The 16,057-nt window shown below is 36.8% G+C and overlaps 2 protein-coding genes across 4 annotated transcripts in view; one reads left to right on the forward strand and one right to left on the reverse strand.

The window, feature by feature from the left end:
• The window catches only part of yme1l1b (YME1-like 1b), a 23,488-nt gene extending 18,602 nt beyond the window's left edge, over positions 1–4,886 (forward strand). For all 3 annotated transcript variants that reach the window (XM_022678684.2, XM_049476585.1, XM_049476584.1), the window contains exon 18: positions 92–4,886. In XM_022678684.2, coding sequence (XP_022534405.1) covers positions 92–235 — 144 coding nt within the window. In that variant the 3' untranslated portion in view covers positions 236–4,886. The remainder of the gene's footprint in view (positions 1–91) is intronic.
• Positions 4,885–14,382, reverse strand: LOC103027938 (patched domain-containing protein 3). The gene is made up of 4 exons (XM_015608782.3): positions 13,496–14,382; positions 8,925–9,046; positions 8,652–8,797; positions 4,885–7,303 (listed from the first exon to the last, which is right to left on the reverse strand). The coding sequence occupies exons 1-4, from the start codon at positions 14,222–14,224 to the stop codon at positions 5,787–5,789; spliced, it is 2,514 nt and encodes an 837-aa protein (XP_015464268.3). The 5' UTR covers positions 14,225–14,382; the 3' UTR covers positions 4,885–5,786.
• Positions 14,383–16,057: the final 1,675 nt, after the last annotated feature.

A 16,057-nucleotide genomic window follows, 5' to 3' on the forward strand; every position in this document is an offset into this window, starting at 1 on the left:
GGCTTGCTTTTGTAGTGTGTTTATTGTTATTTATGTATTTATTTGACTTGAATTCGAAACTGAAACTGAGTATTTTTTCTTTTCCTCTCAGGATTCTTACGAGCGAGCTAAAGCTCTGCTGAAGTCTCGATCCAAGGAGCACAAGAACCTGGCGGAGGCTCTGCTGAGGTACGAGACGCTGGACGCCAAAGAGATCCAGATGGTGCTGGAGGGGAAGACGCTGGAGATCAGATAGAGGGACGTACGCCGTGCGCAGAGTCATGAATGTATATAAATATGCAATAGACGATCTCTGTAAGCTTAGACTCCAGAACCTATCCTCACCAACCTCATTGTATGTTTATTTCTGAGCCAGCACTCGAGCGTTTTACACTATATTTCTTTTTCTGGACGAGTGAGGAGCACTAAACATGTCTATTTTTAAAAATACACTCGTCCCTGCGTTTCAGATCAGATCTTCCCTCAGAGGAATTCACCCAGTTGTGCTGTTAGTAGCTTACTACACCAACATTGAGTGTGTTTACATGCATAAAGTCATATGAACAGATCATACTCAGATCAGATTTTTTTTAGCTTGGTTAGCTTGGATTAAGTACTAATAATCTGATAACCTCAATTTAATACTTTTACCCTGAGTGTTCGGGGTTAATACAATATTTCTCAGTCTGTGCATGCGCAAAAACAGACCCGGTAGCACAAATAAGCGAAAACTCTGGTGTAAAATGGACTTTTGCTGTAGTAAAACATGATAAAAGTTCTTATCTTTGATGAATAGCACACCTCCGTTCTCCCACAGCGTTCTGAAAACCAGAACATTTAACAGTTTGTCCAAACACCCTTCAGACTGGGTGATACGGTGCATAATTTACCCTGATAAATTTACCGCTTTTTCCACCGTTATCCAGCTCAAAGTAGCTCCACACCTCCTTACTAGAATCCAGAGAGCCCTGACATTTAAAACAAAGCATTAATAACTTAAAAAGTGCACAAAAAGTTCATTAAAAACCACTGTTTAAATCCCGTAACACGAGTTACACTATGCAGAATGCAGAAGCACTTTTTTATCATGTTTTACTACAGCAAAAGTCTATTTTACACCAGGGTTTTCCTTTGAAAGCTATTTTCACACCTGTACTTCGTTTCTCTGAAGCGTTTTCCCTTTGGTTTGGTTTGTTTTCACACAGGCACAAACCTAAACGCGCAAACAAACCATGTGAGCATGTTGTTTGCAATTGATCAAATTGGATTTGCCTATCTGGTCAGCATAAACGTATCTGCATATGCTGTATCTGTCTTACAGTACCAGTCAAAAGTTTGGACACCACTGATTGGTCAGAACTGTCTGACGGGGAGCAAGAAGGTAAATTCAAACCAGCACATATATAGATCTGGAAAAGAATTAAGAGAGCACTTCAGTTTCTGAATCAGTTTCTCTGATTTTGCTATTTATAGGTTTATGTTTGAGTAAAATGAACATTGTTGTTTTATTCTATAAACTACAGACAACATTTCTCCCAAATTCCAAATAAAAATATTCTCATTTAGAGTATTTATTTGCAAAAAAAATGAGAAATGTCTGAAATAACAAAAAAGATGCAGAGCTTTCAGACCTCAAATAATGCAAAGAAAACAACAAGTTCATATTCATAAAGTTTTAAGAGTTCAGAAATCAATATTTGGTGGAATAACTCTGGTTTTTAATCACAGTTTTTAATCATGCATCTTGGCATCATGTTCTCCTCCACCAGTCTTACACACTGCTGTTGGATAACTTTATGCCTTTACTCCTGGTTTAGTTTGGTTTGATGGCTTGTGATCATCCATCTTCCTCTTGATTATATTCCAGAGGTTTTCAATTTGGTAAAATCAAAGAAACTCATCATTTTTACGTGCTCTCTTATTTTATTCTATAGCTGTATTTTTGCAGTGTAGAGCAGGACTTATCACATTCTCACCACAAGTAGTGCTGGTGTGAAAAAACCTTACAACTGCACATAGAGTCCAAACATTTTCAGAGCTACACTAAAACTGAAGAATTTAAATAACCTTTATCTTCTAGCTGATGTATAATCATATGTGCATCTATTGCTGTTTGATTTGTTAAAAAAAAAAAAAGGAAATTACGTTTTTTTAAGGCTTTTGCATGAGTTTATTGCAAAAATCTAAAACTGGCTAAAAATAACTCCACAGTAAACTTTTCTGCAGTAATCTGAATTTTCAGTGCATGTAAACAGACTCAAAGTTGGGAGACACACAGATCTTTATAAACCAGCTTTTAGTTCATAAATAATCAGACTTAATGTTCTTGCTGGTCACTCCTGTTTAGCCAAAGCTGTCTGAGAGTTTCGCTGAGGAGGTCTGTAGTAGTAGTGGCCTTCAGTAACGCGTAAGGGAATGTACAGATTATCACTGAGAGGCTGATGGACGTCTCGAGGCACTTTGGTAAGTGGTAATGCTTACAGTTTGTACTGTTTCAGTTTACCTGCCTGTGAAATAATGCTGCTTCAACAGTCTACTTTCTGTCACTTCATACAGTAGTTCTTCATTAATCTGCAAACCAATCTGGATCATTGCTATTGAATTTTAATGGGCATCTCTATTGTTTGGAAAAAAAAGGATTCAGATTGGATTTGCCTATCTGGACATCACAAATGTACAGTATCCGTCGCATCTGTCTTACTGTACCAGTCAAAAGTTCAGGCACACCTTAGATTTCCTGCATTGTAGATAAATACTAAAGTCATTAAAACTGTGAAGAAAACAAAGGGAGTTTGTATTTAGTAACCAAAAAGTGTTAAAAACAACCAGAATATGTTTTATTATAATTTAGATTCTTCTCTTGCTTAGATAGAGACAGTTTTGCACATATAGGCTGTATTTTCTCAGTCAGCTTTATGAGGTAGAGTCACCTGGAATTCAGGCTTTCAGTTAAAGGAAAACTTTACTGTGTAAAATGTGATGAAGAGTACTAATCTTTGTTGAATAGCACACCTCTGCTCTCCTGCAGCTTTCTGAGATCCAGAAATGTTGTGCTTTTTGCCCAGCACTCTTTACAACAAGAGCTTTGTGGCATAATTTGCCCCTGATAAATCATCTTTTTACACTGTTTTCCAGAGCTCAAACTAGCTCCACAACTCATTGGTAGAATCTGGAGAGCACTGACATTTAAAACTAGGCATTAATGACTTAAAAAGTGCACAAAAAAGCATATTAAAAACCACTGATTACAACCTATAGTGTAGCTCGGAGATTAGGCTATGGTACAGGTTGTAAACAGTCTGAGAAAGCTGTGGGAGAGCAGAGGAGGCCTATTCAACAAAGGTTAGTACTCTTTTTCATGTTTTACTACAACAAAAGTCAAAAAAAGTTATCCTTTAATTACTTGAATTTCTTGTCTCTTAATAAAGTGTTTGAGAGCATCAGTTAAAGTAAAGTAGTGAAGAGGTAGAGTTACAGGTATACAGTGAATAGTGAATATTTGAGTAATGTTCTAATCCAGATTATGAGAAGCAATACCTACTCAACTAAGTAAATAAAATATACCTTAAGAAAAAATGAAGGTCAGTCAGTTCAGAACATTTCAAGAATTTAGAAAGTATCCTCAAGTGCACTCACCGCAACGACTATCAAAAACATGATTAAAATGGCACTCATCAGGTACACCCCAGGAAAGGAAGAGCAAGAGTTCTCTCTGTGCATTAGAGTTACCAGCCTCAAAAACTGCAAGTTAACAGCTCCACAGATAAGAGCACCTAAATTTCTAGAGTGATACATATATAGAATTGCTTTCAGTTAACAGCTGTGCTGAACTCGTCAAGAGTTAATTACTTGAGTTTCCTTAAAGAAATACCTAAAGAAATGAAGGTCAGTCAATCTGAAACATTTCAAGAATTTAGAATGTATTCTCAATTGCAGTCACTTCAAAGACCATAAAAAAATGTTATGATGAAACTGGCACTCATCAGGACTCGTTACCAGCTTCAGAAACCGCAAGTTAACAGCTAGTGTTTAACACTTTTTAGTTACTACATGATTCCTTATGTGTTCCTCCATAGTCTGAATCACTTTACTATTTATTTACAATGTAGGGAACAAAAAAAAAATGTGTGTCCAAATTTTTTGACACACACTGACATGCCATAAGTCATGGGACTACTGTGCTGTCTACTGCGGGCTGTAATTAGCACCTTCTATTGTGTATTCTTGTACATGCATGACACTTTGAAACTTTTAGAAATGAAACTTCCGTATAGGTCTCGCTCTAACACAAGATAACTCACAAGATAGCACCTCACAACTTACACAGGTTATTTGTAAGGTTATTTTTCAAAGGCCAGGCCCTAAGGTAACACTGTGATCAAATTACAAACACTGTTGTGTCGCAAAGATTATTTAAAACAATATGATGAAACTGGCACTCATCAGGACCATGACTTTTGGCATGCCCGATTCTAAAAGCCCACTGTAGGTGTGTAGAAGCTGAAGTTTCAGGCTGTCTATGCTATATATATATCCATTGCTGCATTAGTTATAGTTAAATACACATTATTAGATTATTCTCAAATCTCAGTACAGTTTGGTTTAATCTCTCTGTTTCTTTCCTATACTGTTCTTATTATTTATGTAGGTCTACCTTTGAGTTGAGACTCCGCCTTCATAAATATGTATGTCTTCCTTAAGTTACACGTGTGTACTGTGTATATATATATATATATACCGTATGAACAATATTGCGTGGGAACATTTTATCTCTTTGTATATAGATGTATAGAGCACTGTAAGCCTGAGGTTTGATTGAGTTTTAAGTTGAACCACGCTGAAGTTCGTGAAGCTGAAGATTGTGATGAATGGGATGCTGAAAATGAATAAAAGTATATTATAAGCTATGATTTGAAGGTGTTTATTGGTTCCTGATCATACACATAGCAGAATAAAAAGAAGAAAAAAAAACAGCATGTTTACTGATGATGCATAAATGTGATTCATTGATTTGGGAAGAAGAGAAACACTGTATGAAAAAGCCTGTAAGGATGTTTTCACTCCTGCCTTATTTGGTCTATAACTAATATTCTACAAACCAATAAGTATAAAGCATAGAGGGACTCTGTCTGGTGAGAATATGGAACAGTACAGAACATATGGAAGAGTACTTTTAATACAGTTTAATGACAGTAAATATATTTTTATAAGTATAGTTTTCATTTAATTTATGACATTTTTTTAAAACAACCTACCAGACCATTCTGTTTTTCAGGGTGGACATATTAGATGTTGCAAGCATGATCATTCCAGGACACTGATACCATTAATGAGGACTGCTGCTTTAACTATATGAAAGATACAAAAAAAAGAAAAAAGAATTTTTTCCATCACTCAATCCTGGATTAGATTAGTTTCACCGGGGGACGTTTGTGTAAAATATTTCACACTTCTACTCAGTGATAAAACTCCTGCATCCGAACTGCAATTGAAAAAAACGGAGGACCAGTGAATTTTTTGGCTTTCTCAGTCACATGACATCGATTTCAGTAGCTCCTTCATTTCCACTCGCTGTTATGTTGACCAGGATTTCCCTGGAAACGCGCGCCCAAAGTGTAGTTACGGTGCAGTGGACAAATAGCTATTTTATTAAACGTGAGGTGACGAAACTCAGAGATGCGCGTCCGGACAGGAAGAAAATTACTAGAGGACCACAGAGTTCAGCCAAAAAACAGTAGATAATTCAGCCTGTATTATTCTCACTAATCCTATCTGGATAAGGCTTTTGTATCAAAATAAAGATCTCATCATTTGCTGCAAAATCGAGAAAAGCTTAAAAACACTGGGATGAAAGCAATACCGTGAAGGAGCCCAAAGGAAATCACCAGAAACATGATGGTGAAAAACGTTCTAAAGATGTAGCTCACCGACACTGAGAGCACCACCACCCCTAGAATCGTGGACAGCGCCCCCTGCAGTATGGGGTACCCTAGATGCGACAGTGCATCCACAACCTTCTCGTCCACGCTGGCCTTAGTGCTGGACACGAAAGTGTAGGAGATATGTGCCGAGAAGTCCACGGAGAACCCGATGCTGATGACCAGGTTGATCATGGAGATGGAGTCCAAGTTGATGCCCAGCAGTGCCATGAAGCCTGCGACTCCTACGATAACCGACACAATGGCGAACGCCACCCATAAGGCACAGACTGGGTTGGGGATGAGGATTAGCGAGATGGCTAGCATGACTACGGTTGCGACACTAACGGTCTGGATGGTGTTGCTTGCGATCACGGTGTACTGATCGTAGTATATGAACGCTGGATGGTAGACGACTAGAGGTTGAACCTCGCAGCTTTGAGCAGTTTCTCTCAAGGATTGTAGCATTATCTTCTCAGACAGTGGCTTGGACGTCTTGAGGAAGAAACGTGAGGCTTGTATGGATTCATTGGCTAAGCTAACGTCCAATCTGAGAGTCGGATGTCGCTGTAGGAAGGTCTGGAGATGGTTCTTGAACTCAGCCTCTGTGGTGATGTTCAGGTTCTCTTGCTTGGCGTACCTCTCAAACGAATGAAGCCAAGAGACGGACAAATCGCTTATGAAGGTCAGAGCTTTAAATTCTTCAATGCAAGACTCTAGAAGATCTCGTTTAGCTTCATCCCAGTATGGAAATGAACCATTGACAGCCAACATCACAATCGGACCATAATTATGGAAGTATTCCTTATCAGCTTCGTAGTACTGCACCAGGTACGACTGATCGATTGCCAGGTTCTTGAGATCAATGCCTTCTTTGATAGTCGTGCATCCATAGACGCTAACGGAAATATATCCAATATAAAGAACAATCACAGCAGCTTTGGCCCACACCGTGGTCAGAAATGGTCCATAGTACTTCCTGAAGAACCCCTGCATCAGATGTTCCTCCTCAGCTCCAGTTTTGTGGTCGTAAGATCCTCCAACGCAACATGCGATATAGCCTCTGGAAGCTTCCGGTGGACAATCCTCGGGAACCTTCATGCAGGTCAACCAGTGGCGGTTGCCTCCTTCCCGTTTGCCGTTCAGAGCCAAGCAGGCACCGAAGAAGGTGATGTTGTAGAGGTAGCAGAACAGGATGGCAGTGCCAGCGTACAGGCAGAAGGACTGCACCGATCCGAAGGGGCTGCTGAAGCTGAGGTAGAAGGCCAGCACGTCGGTCAGGGTGGTGATTGTGATGGAAATGGCTGCTTCTTTGTAGGTGGCAGCAAGGCGGTCTTCTACACTGTCGTGGACGTTGGTCTGCTGCCAGCAGGAGATCATGATGAACATGTCGTCAATGCCGATTCCTACATAAGACAGAAATTGCTTAGTAAATAAAAAGATCTTGTAACTTAATATACAATATAATCTTCACTATAGGGACAGAACTGGAACACCTGTTAATGAGGCAGTTTCCCAGACAGTTGTAGACTATATTTTCCTTTCATTGGAGAATCTCCATTTAAAATACTGTGTAGTCCAAGTCTAGGCCTAACTGTCCTATAGTGTTCTGGTCTCATGACCATAAACAAGAGGTCATCGTCTTGGCTCTGTCTCAATCTTAATTTGGCCTCCACTACTAAAAGTCTTGGTCTTGGCTGCATCACTAACTTCTTATGCATTATTTTTTCCCAGTTCAAGTGTATTAAAAATAGCTGGCCGTGCTTTTGTAGAAGTAACTGCCTCAACTGTCAAGGGAAGCTCTTTTTTTCAAGGCATGGTACACTGCTCGACTTAAAGGAAAAATGTGATGTAAAATGGACTTAGGCTTTAGTGAAACATGATAACAAGTACAGTTTTTTGTTGAATTGCCCCCAGCATTTTGAAAAAAACAATTTTTATCCAATGCTCCCAACAGGCCTATATTGCTAGAGATAGGGGCATAGAGTTACCCATGCAAAGAAATGGCTATTTTTATACAGTTAACAAACTTAAAGTAGTTCTACACTTTTTGGTAGAATTCTGAGAGCCCTGACATTTAAAACAAGTTTACATGAGTTCGGTTTACATGACTTTTGGCATGCAAGTAAATGGATATACAGCTCATGGAAAAAAATGAGAGAGCACTTAAAAATGATGAGTTTCTTTGATTTTACCAAATTGAAAACCTCTGGAATATAATCAAGAGGAAGATGGATGATCACAAGCCATCAAACCACCAAACTGAACTGCTTGAATTTTTACACCAGGAGTAAAGCAGCATAAAGTCATCCAAAAGCAGTGTGTAAGACTGGTGGAGGAGAACATGATGCCAAGATGCAAGAAAAAAAATGATTAAAATCCAGGATTTTTCCACCAAATATTGATTTCTGAACTCTTAAAACTTTATGAATATGAACTTGTTTTCTTTGCATTATTTGAGGTCTGAAAGCTCTGCATCTTTTTTGTTATTTCAGTTATTTCTCGTTTTCTGCAAATAAACGCTCTAAACGACAATATTTATATTTGGAATTTGGAGAAATGTTGTCTGTAGTTTATAGAATAAAACAACAATGTTCATTTTACTCAAACATGAACCTATAAATAGCAAAATCAGAGAAACTGATTCAGAAACTGAAGGTCTCTTAATTTTTTCCAGAGCTGTAAATTGTACAGCTAAAACAGTTATCCACCACTTTGAAGTCTGAACATTTTAATGGAACAGCATTATCTTACCGAGTATCAGGAACGGAGATGATGCCACAGTTATGACAAAGGGAACGTTCAGAAGTAGAAGTAACCCAAAGCTGGAGAGCACTGCCAGACCAGCCGAGATTACTCCAAGACAGGCCACCCACACTTTATTCCTCACATTATCAAACCTGTAGAACAAAAAAAATTTAAACATAGTCAAACTCTGAACTGTTTTGGCTCCAGGTGAATGTTCTAATGATGCTGCAAGCCATTTTTCAAGCCAATAGAGTACAACACTGTCAATAAAGTACAGACCTTACACATGACAGGACTGAGAACAGGATAGCGATGAAGTAGGTAATCGCAAAAAGATGAGTGACAGACTTGGTGCTTTTCTCAAACTCCTGCTGCCTCGATATGGAGGTAAAATAGGATACCTGTAAAAATAAAACAACACGTACAACATGTCATCTTCCAGTTCATATGCCTGTCTTTATCTGAAAGCTGCTGGAGCACTACTATCACTGTTAACCAGTCATGCAAACCAAGAGAAGCCCCTACTCCAAAAACAACACCTTCAAACTTTAAACACAACTCCAGAAAAAAATTAGACCAGTTTAAAGTGATGTTAAACTGCTTGATTTTTTGAGCCAGTAGTGGCATAAGGTAAACATAAAGCAGTGTGAAAGACTGGTGGAGAGCATTAAAAAATATTTTTTAAAAATCAAAGTATGTTGATATATATAAATTCCCTTTTTTATTTCTATTCTATTATTTCTTATTATTTCTTTTACCTTGTATTACCTATTATACCTACAGTATTGTTGTTTCTAAAGGAATATGAACTTGTTTTCTTTGCATTATTTAAGGTCTGAAAGCTCTACATCTTTTTTTTATTTCAGCCATTTTTCATTTTCAAGTAAATGCTCTAAATGACAATATTTTGGAAGAAATGTTGTCCATAGTTCATAGAATAAAACAACAATGTTTATTGTTAATTGTTAATTAATTGCTCAAATATATACCTATACATAGTAAAAAAAAGTTGTTTACTGTCACTGTTAACTAGTCATGCAAGCCAAAAACTCCAAAAACCACACCTTCAAACCTTTATGGTGGTCAGATGTTTGAAGGAGAAAAGTTGAGGCATTCAACTCCAAAGACTGTTAAACATGGTGGTGGTGGCATCAAACTCTGTTTCTGATTTTGCTATTTATAGGTTTATGTTTGAGTAAAATGAATATTGTGGTTTTGTTCTATAAACTACAGACAACATTTCTCCTAAAACTTCAAAATTAAAATATTTTTAATCATTTAGAGCATTTATTTGCAGAAAATGAGAAATGGCTGAAATAACAAAAAAGATGCAGAGCTTTCAGACCTCAAATAATGCAAAGAAAACAAGTTCATATTCATAAAGTTTTAAGAATTCAGAAATCAGTATTTGGTGGAATAACTCTGTTTTTTAATCACATTTTTATGCATCTTGGCATCATGTTCTCCTCCACCAGTCTTACACGCTGCTTTTGGATAACTTTATGAAACTTTTAATGACAATATTTTTATTTGGAATTTGGGAGAAATGTTGTCTGTAGTTTATTGAATAAAACAACAATGTTTATTATACTCAAACATAAACCTATAAACAGCAAAATCAGAGAAACTGCTAATTTTGAAGTGGTCTCTTATTTTTTTCCAGAGCTTTATAGTCCTACTTTTTATATCCCTATAAGAGTTTAGTGTGATTTCTAAATTTTACCCACTTTTACCCTGGTAATATGTGCTTGAACCCAATGATTGCCACTTTATAGATTGCATCTATAGCTGTTTATACAGTATTATGGTAGTGATATAGCTGGGTGCTTGATTTGACACACCTATGGCAATGATGGGACCGGATAAACCACCTAAATTTAATCATTAAGTGATTGCTGTCCCAATACTTTTGGCCATATAGTGTATGTTGTACCTGTTTTTTACAACTGCATTTAACAAATATAATTTTATCTTGGCCTTTCACGATTTCAGGCTTTAAGTTATTATCGACTTAACCCTTTCATGCATAGAGGTCACTACAGTGTACAGCTGTTTAAAATAGTTTTTTCTTTAAATATGCTTGCAATTTTGTGCACTGCTGCATATAGTCCACTGTAGTGGAAGCTATTGCATCATCCTATACAAAAAAATCCCATTGGTTGGTCATTGTAATGGGAAAAAGAAGTCAATGAAATCAAGATGGCCGGCAGACAGGGAAAACCACCAAACACCTTGGCTATTTTTGTTTCTACCTTTTATAAAATTATATCACTGCAGGTAAAAAAATATATAATTACATCAAGTAACATCTAAGGTGACATATTATGTAAAGATTTTCGAAATTTTGATTTTATATTTGAGGGAATTGTAGATTAATCATCTGTCCACTTAATTGTACATCATGCATCATTAGCTATTTTTCAACTTTAATGCAATGTCAATTACTTCCAGTGTTGTTTTTAAAATAATTCATATTGTTTAATGTTTTGGCTGTAAATCAACTTCTTTAATTGAGGAATGTCTGCCAGTACAGACAGTTGCAAGCAGAGAAGTAGGGTCAAGCAGTGATAGTGAAGGTGAGTCTGGAAATGTTACTGAGGGAGTTGAGGCTGAGGAACGGAGATGAAGGAGATGAGGCTGTTGAAACTAAGGGCACCCCAATATCCAGTATGCCCCTGGCAACCACTGGCCCCAGCTCAAGAAAGTATAAAATGCCAGCACACGAAGAACCAAGTACATCTGCATGCAGTGTCTTGTAGCTTTGTGCCCTGTATGCTTTGGCAACCATCATAGAAAATAGTCTCAGAAATTAGCAACAAGCATGATTTGACAGGAAATATGATACATGCTATAAAATACTATAAGAGAATATGCTCACTTAACAGTTCAGAGACTTGACAAGAATACAGTATGATAATACCAGTCACAATCAAGATTCTATAAGGTTCTACAGTTCAGAGATATTTTCTTGTGTCACAATATCCTCCTCAGTTCCACTATTCCAACAGAATACCATATTACAACTGTATAACTGAATTACATTTGTGTTTTTTTTACAACAAAAAATGCATGAAGTACACTTGAGTGGACAGATAAATATTTCTTTATCGAATAAAGATAGAATATATATTTTTTTCAAACCTTGTTTTACATCCCTAAGGATGTATAAAAACACTTAGAAAAAAAATCCTGACTGAGTTTATTATAATTCATGCATGAGAGGGTTAAGGCTTAAATGTAAAGCAATAAAACAAAGAGATAAATACTTAATAAACTATAAACACAATTAAAGAAAAAGAGAACTAAAATAACACCAAAATTATAAAAAAAGGTAAATTATAAAACTAAAATAAATAATAATAATAAGTTTTAAAAACGTTTTTGTAAACTTAGGGTACTTTAAGTGGTAAAAGGCCAAAAGTAAAACCAGTAATAAAACAAATAAAATCATAAAATGAATAAAATACATAAAAAGGCTTAAAGGTAAAAATAAAAAAAAATTGACTAATAAAAAGAACAAATAAATAAAAACAGTTACAGGTTTTTATGGCAGTGGTTAGAGACTAATAGTTTACAATGATTTAGTGACACCAGAGAGCTGAGTTTTAGTGTTTCCTATAATGAATTCTGATTTTCCCAGTTCAGTAAAAACCCTGACAGGTGATCCAGTCACATTATAATATATACTAATATATTGTTCATCACACTTATTTCTGACACAATATATAATGTACAGGGCAAGTAGTAATAGTGACAGGCTTAATTTCATTATTTTTAAATACTCAATAGCATACCTGTCAAGTTTTAGATTTAAAAATAAGGGATATTTTCCTCCTTTCCTTCCTTAAAGCCGTCCCACCAGCCCAACGAAGGTTCAGTATCCCTTACATTTTAAGACAGGTTTACAAAAAATCTAAAATAACCACATGTGAAACACTTACACACTACAATTAGATTATCAGAATCTGATAGGCCTACCTGTGTTAAAACTGAAATGTTGTGGATATTCCTACATATGTCATTCTTTTAATACAGCCAAATTAAAAACCCTTTTCTAGATATTAAAAAAAAAAGTTAAGATTTCATGTCTTTTTTGGCATAAATGCACTCTTTTATATGATATATTTTTTATATATGTAATGGATTTAGAATAGTATAGTTAGAATAGTATCATGAGCTTTTACTAAAAGGACATGGACCAGATATATTCCATCAGTAAAAATGAGTCCTAAGGGGCCTACACAATTAATACTTTTTAATTAATACTTCTTCCTTTTGATCACTCCACCCCTGATCAGTTCAGTTCATTTCGGTCCTCTCCACATTTCTAGTTAAGCTGAGTCACAAGCTGTACATTTTTTATTTTAAAAGGTTTAATCTGTGTGTTTTTTAATTCGGAGATGAGTATTTTTAAGCAGCTATCAGAAACAATCTCATCACAGTTTACATGATTAGCCTACCGTTACCTTTCTTTTAGAAAAATCTCTGTATATCCATATATGTTTTAACATCAGCTGCTCCGACTAGCTGCCTGAACTCACAGCGGGGGGTCTTCCCCACACTGACCTTCCTTTGCACTCCGCAAAACCAGCAAGCTGATTGGCTGTTTCTCCTGAAAGGCGGGACTTTCTCCTTGAACTGGCGTTACGATTGGTTAAGAGACACAGCGCGGTCCGTGCTCTGTCTCCTCAATAATAAAGTTTTTTAAATTGTGTTATAATACGGGAAATTTACGGGAAAATACTAATACGGGTAGTTTCCCGGCCAAAACGGGAGACTTGACAGGTATGCAATAGTCAAGTCCAATTATTTTTGAGCTTATAATTGAATTAAAGATCAATATACAGTACCTGTGTGATGGAAGTTGTTACATTGGTCATCAACTCAACAAATTTGTTCAGCCAAGAATCTCCAAGAGTAGCATTGACATCCTGCAGGTAGTAGAACAGTCTCAATGCATTGGCACTCTGGACGACTGCAGCACTGTCTACCTCCACCTGACCTAGCAGATGTTCCAGTGATAATTTCCCCATTCTGATGGAGTCAAAACTAGGAAATGTCAGGTTTAGAACATTAATATTGTTGGCATCATAATCCAGGATTTCCAGGAGAACATTGGGATGGCAGTGGCCATTCACTTTGGCACAAATATCTCCATACGAATATTCCTCTTCTGTTCCATACCCAATGGTAATTCCCTTAACGTTGGCATCTACAAGCAAAATTTCTTCAAGTGCAGCCATGCTGAGAACACTGGTGTCGCTGGTGAAGATCAGAGCTCCATAAACTCCATCTGTAGTCAACCGTAGACTGGAGAAATCTTCATAATTTTCCGTATTGTGCAGAAAATAGCTTTCAAAGAAGTGTTTCTCTGTCTTGGCGCGTCCATCCATTGGCGTGAACTGCTGCACTATATCGTTGGATTTTCGGTCTTCTAGAAAGCAGAAGCCCCATCCAAGAGATACAGCCAGAGTGAGAGGAACGAAGATGAACCACCATGGATGGAGGCCGATAAACTTGCCAACTCTTTCCAAGCCAAGCCGCACTCGCCTTTCCAAGCAGTTTGTAGTGCACCTCATGGTTGCGAAAAACTTCAAATGGCTGGTATGGAGGACTTAAAAAGTAGACCCACTTTTAAGACTCACCAATCATTGGCTAATAGCCTATTTGAATAATAATGGTGGGAAAGCATCCTAAAAGCATCCTATCCTCCAAGCTTCCACCAATCAGCCTGTTCTCCCTCAACCATAGGCCATTGCTGAGGTTCCTCATGCCTTATTTTGAGCTTTATTCAAGATGTACCTGGACGAAGAAGAACAAAGGCTCTTCTTTATGTCTTGGTGTCTTTTAACTCTTTAATTCTAAGACCCACCAATAGGCAGGAAGCCAATTGTCCATTTGAATAATAATGGTGGGCAAGCATCCTGAAAAATGATGCTACTACCTCCTACCACCCAAACTTCTACCAATCAGCCTGGTCCCCCTCAACTGTAGGCCATTTTTGGCTCCATTTGAGATGTACCTGGATGAATCAGAACAAAGGTTCCTCTTTATCTTTTCATTTCGCAACTCTTGCTCAAAGCTATACCTTTTCTCCTGAAAGCTGTAATTTTCTATTACAGTGGTCAGGTATCTCCTGTAGACCCAACTGGAGCAACCTGGAGGCAATTATCTACTTAGCCACAAGACAATAGGCCATTGATCCTGGAAAATGACCTAAATGTGTTCTGTGGGAAAACTGTGTCATATAATAAAGGAAGACCTGTATAGGAGGACGTGCGCTACAAATTTTGGCACACAGTCTTATTTACTACACCAGTTTTTCCAAAACCACTATCAGTAATAAAAAGTAAGAATTTAGACTACATTTATTGGCGGAACTGTCTCTACTGTTTAGGGACAGGTTTAAAAAAAAAAACCTAAATAAAATATTTGACTATTAAAATCAACCTGAAAGAAGATCCACTTTACAAATATTATGATCTGTAAGTGATGCAGTGTAATTAGACAAATCTTATTCAAACTAAATTTAAAAACATAAAATTAGGTACAGAATTTCCCACTAGTAAATATCACTTCATTGGCTATTTGATTCTAACGGGTCTTACGGGTCGTACAAATAGAATAACACATAATCTTACATTGGACCAGCATCTTATATATTTTTTCCATTATTAAGTAAATTGCTGTGTCATTATTTTGATGATAAGATCGCAGCATTATTGGATTTGGGGATGGTTGATCATAGAATTTCTGGGATATTCTTTATAATTACTTTGATAGTTTGAAACTAACTAGTAGGAACTAAGGACTTAATTTACATTTAACACACAAAAAAGAAAATGAATAAATTATGCAAAATTGGTACAACCCAGCCCATAACAAGCAGGTTTCAAAACAGCTTCTTTCCCCAAGCCATCAGGCTGTTGAACAGCCAGTAAGACAATAAACCTGGTTTGATTTTATTTGACTTGTTTGGTATCTCATTATTTTGAGATTTTGAGGTTGATACCTGTCCCGTAAAATATAGAATCATCCTTTCATTGGCTATTAAATTTGTTCCATATTTCCAATAAATGGAGAGACATGTCATCTGCTGGTGTTGATCCACTGTGTTTTATTATCAAGTCTAAAGTCAGTGCAGTTTTATTTTTCCCACAAAATCTTACAGCACTTTATGCTTTCCTCTGCTGCTGACAACTTTTATGGAGATGTGGATTTCATTTTCCAGCAGGACTTGGCACAGAACCCACACTGTACAATAGTACTAATCAGTCTTATATAATATTCTATATTTCCGAGACACTGATTTTGGGGGTTTATTGGCTGGAAACCATAATCACCCAACAATAAAATAAATAAACGCTTAAAATAGATCACTGTGTGTTTAATACATCTATATAATATAGGAG

Source organism: Astyanax mexicanus, chromosome 4, assembly GCF_023375975.1.
Source record: "Astyanax mexicanus isolate ESR-SI-001 chromosome 4, AstMex3_surface, whole genome shotgun sequence".
Taxonomy (NCBI): Eukaryota; Metazoa; Chordata; class Actinopteri; order Characiformes; family Acestrorhamphidae; genus Astyanax; species Astyanax mexicanus.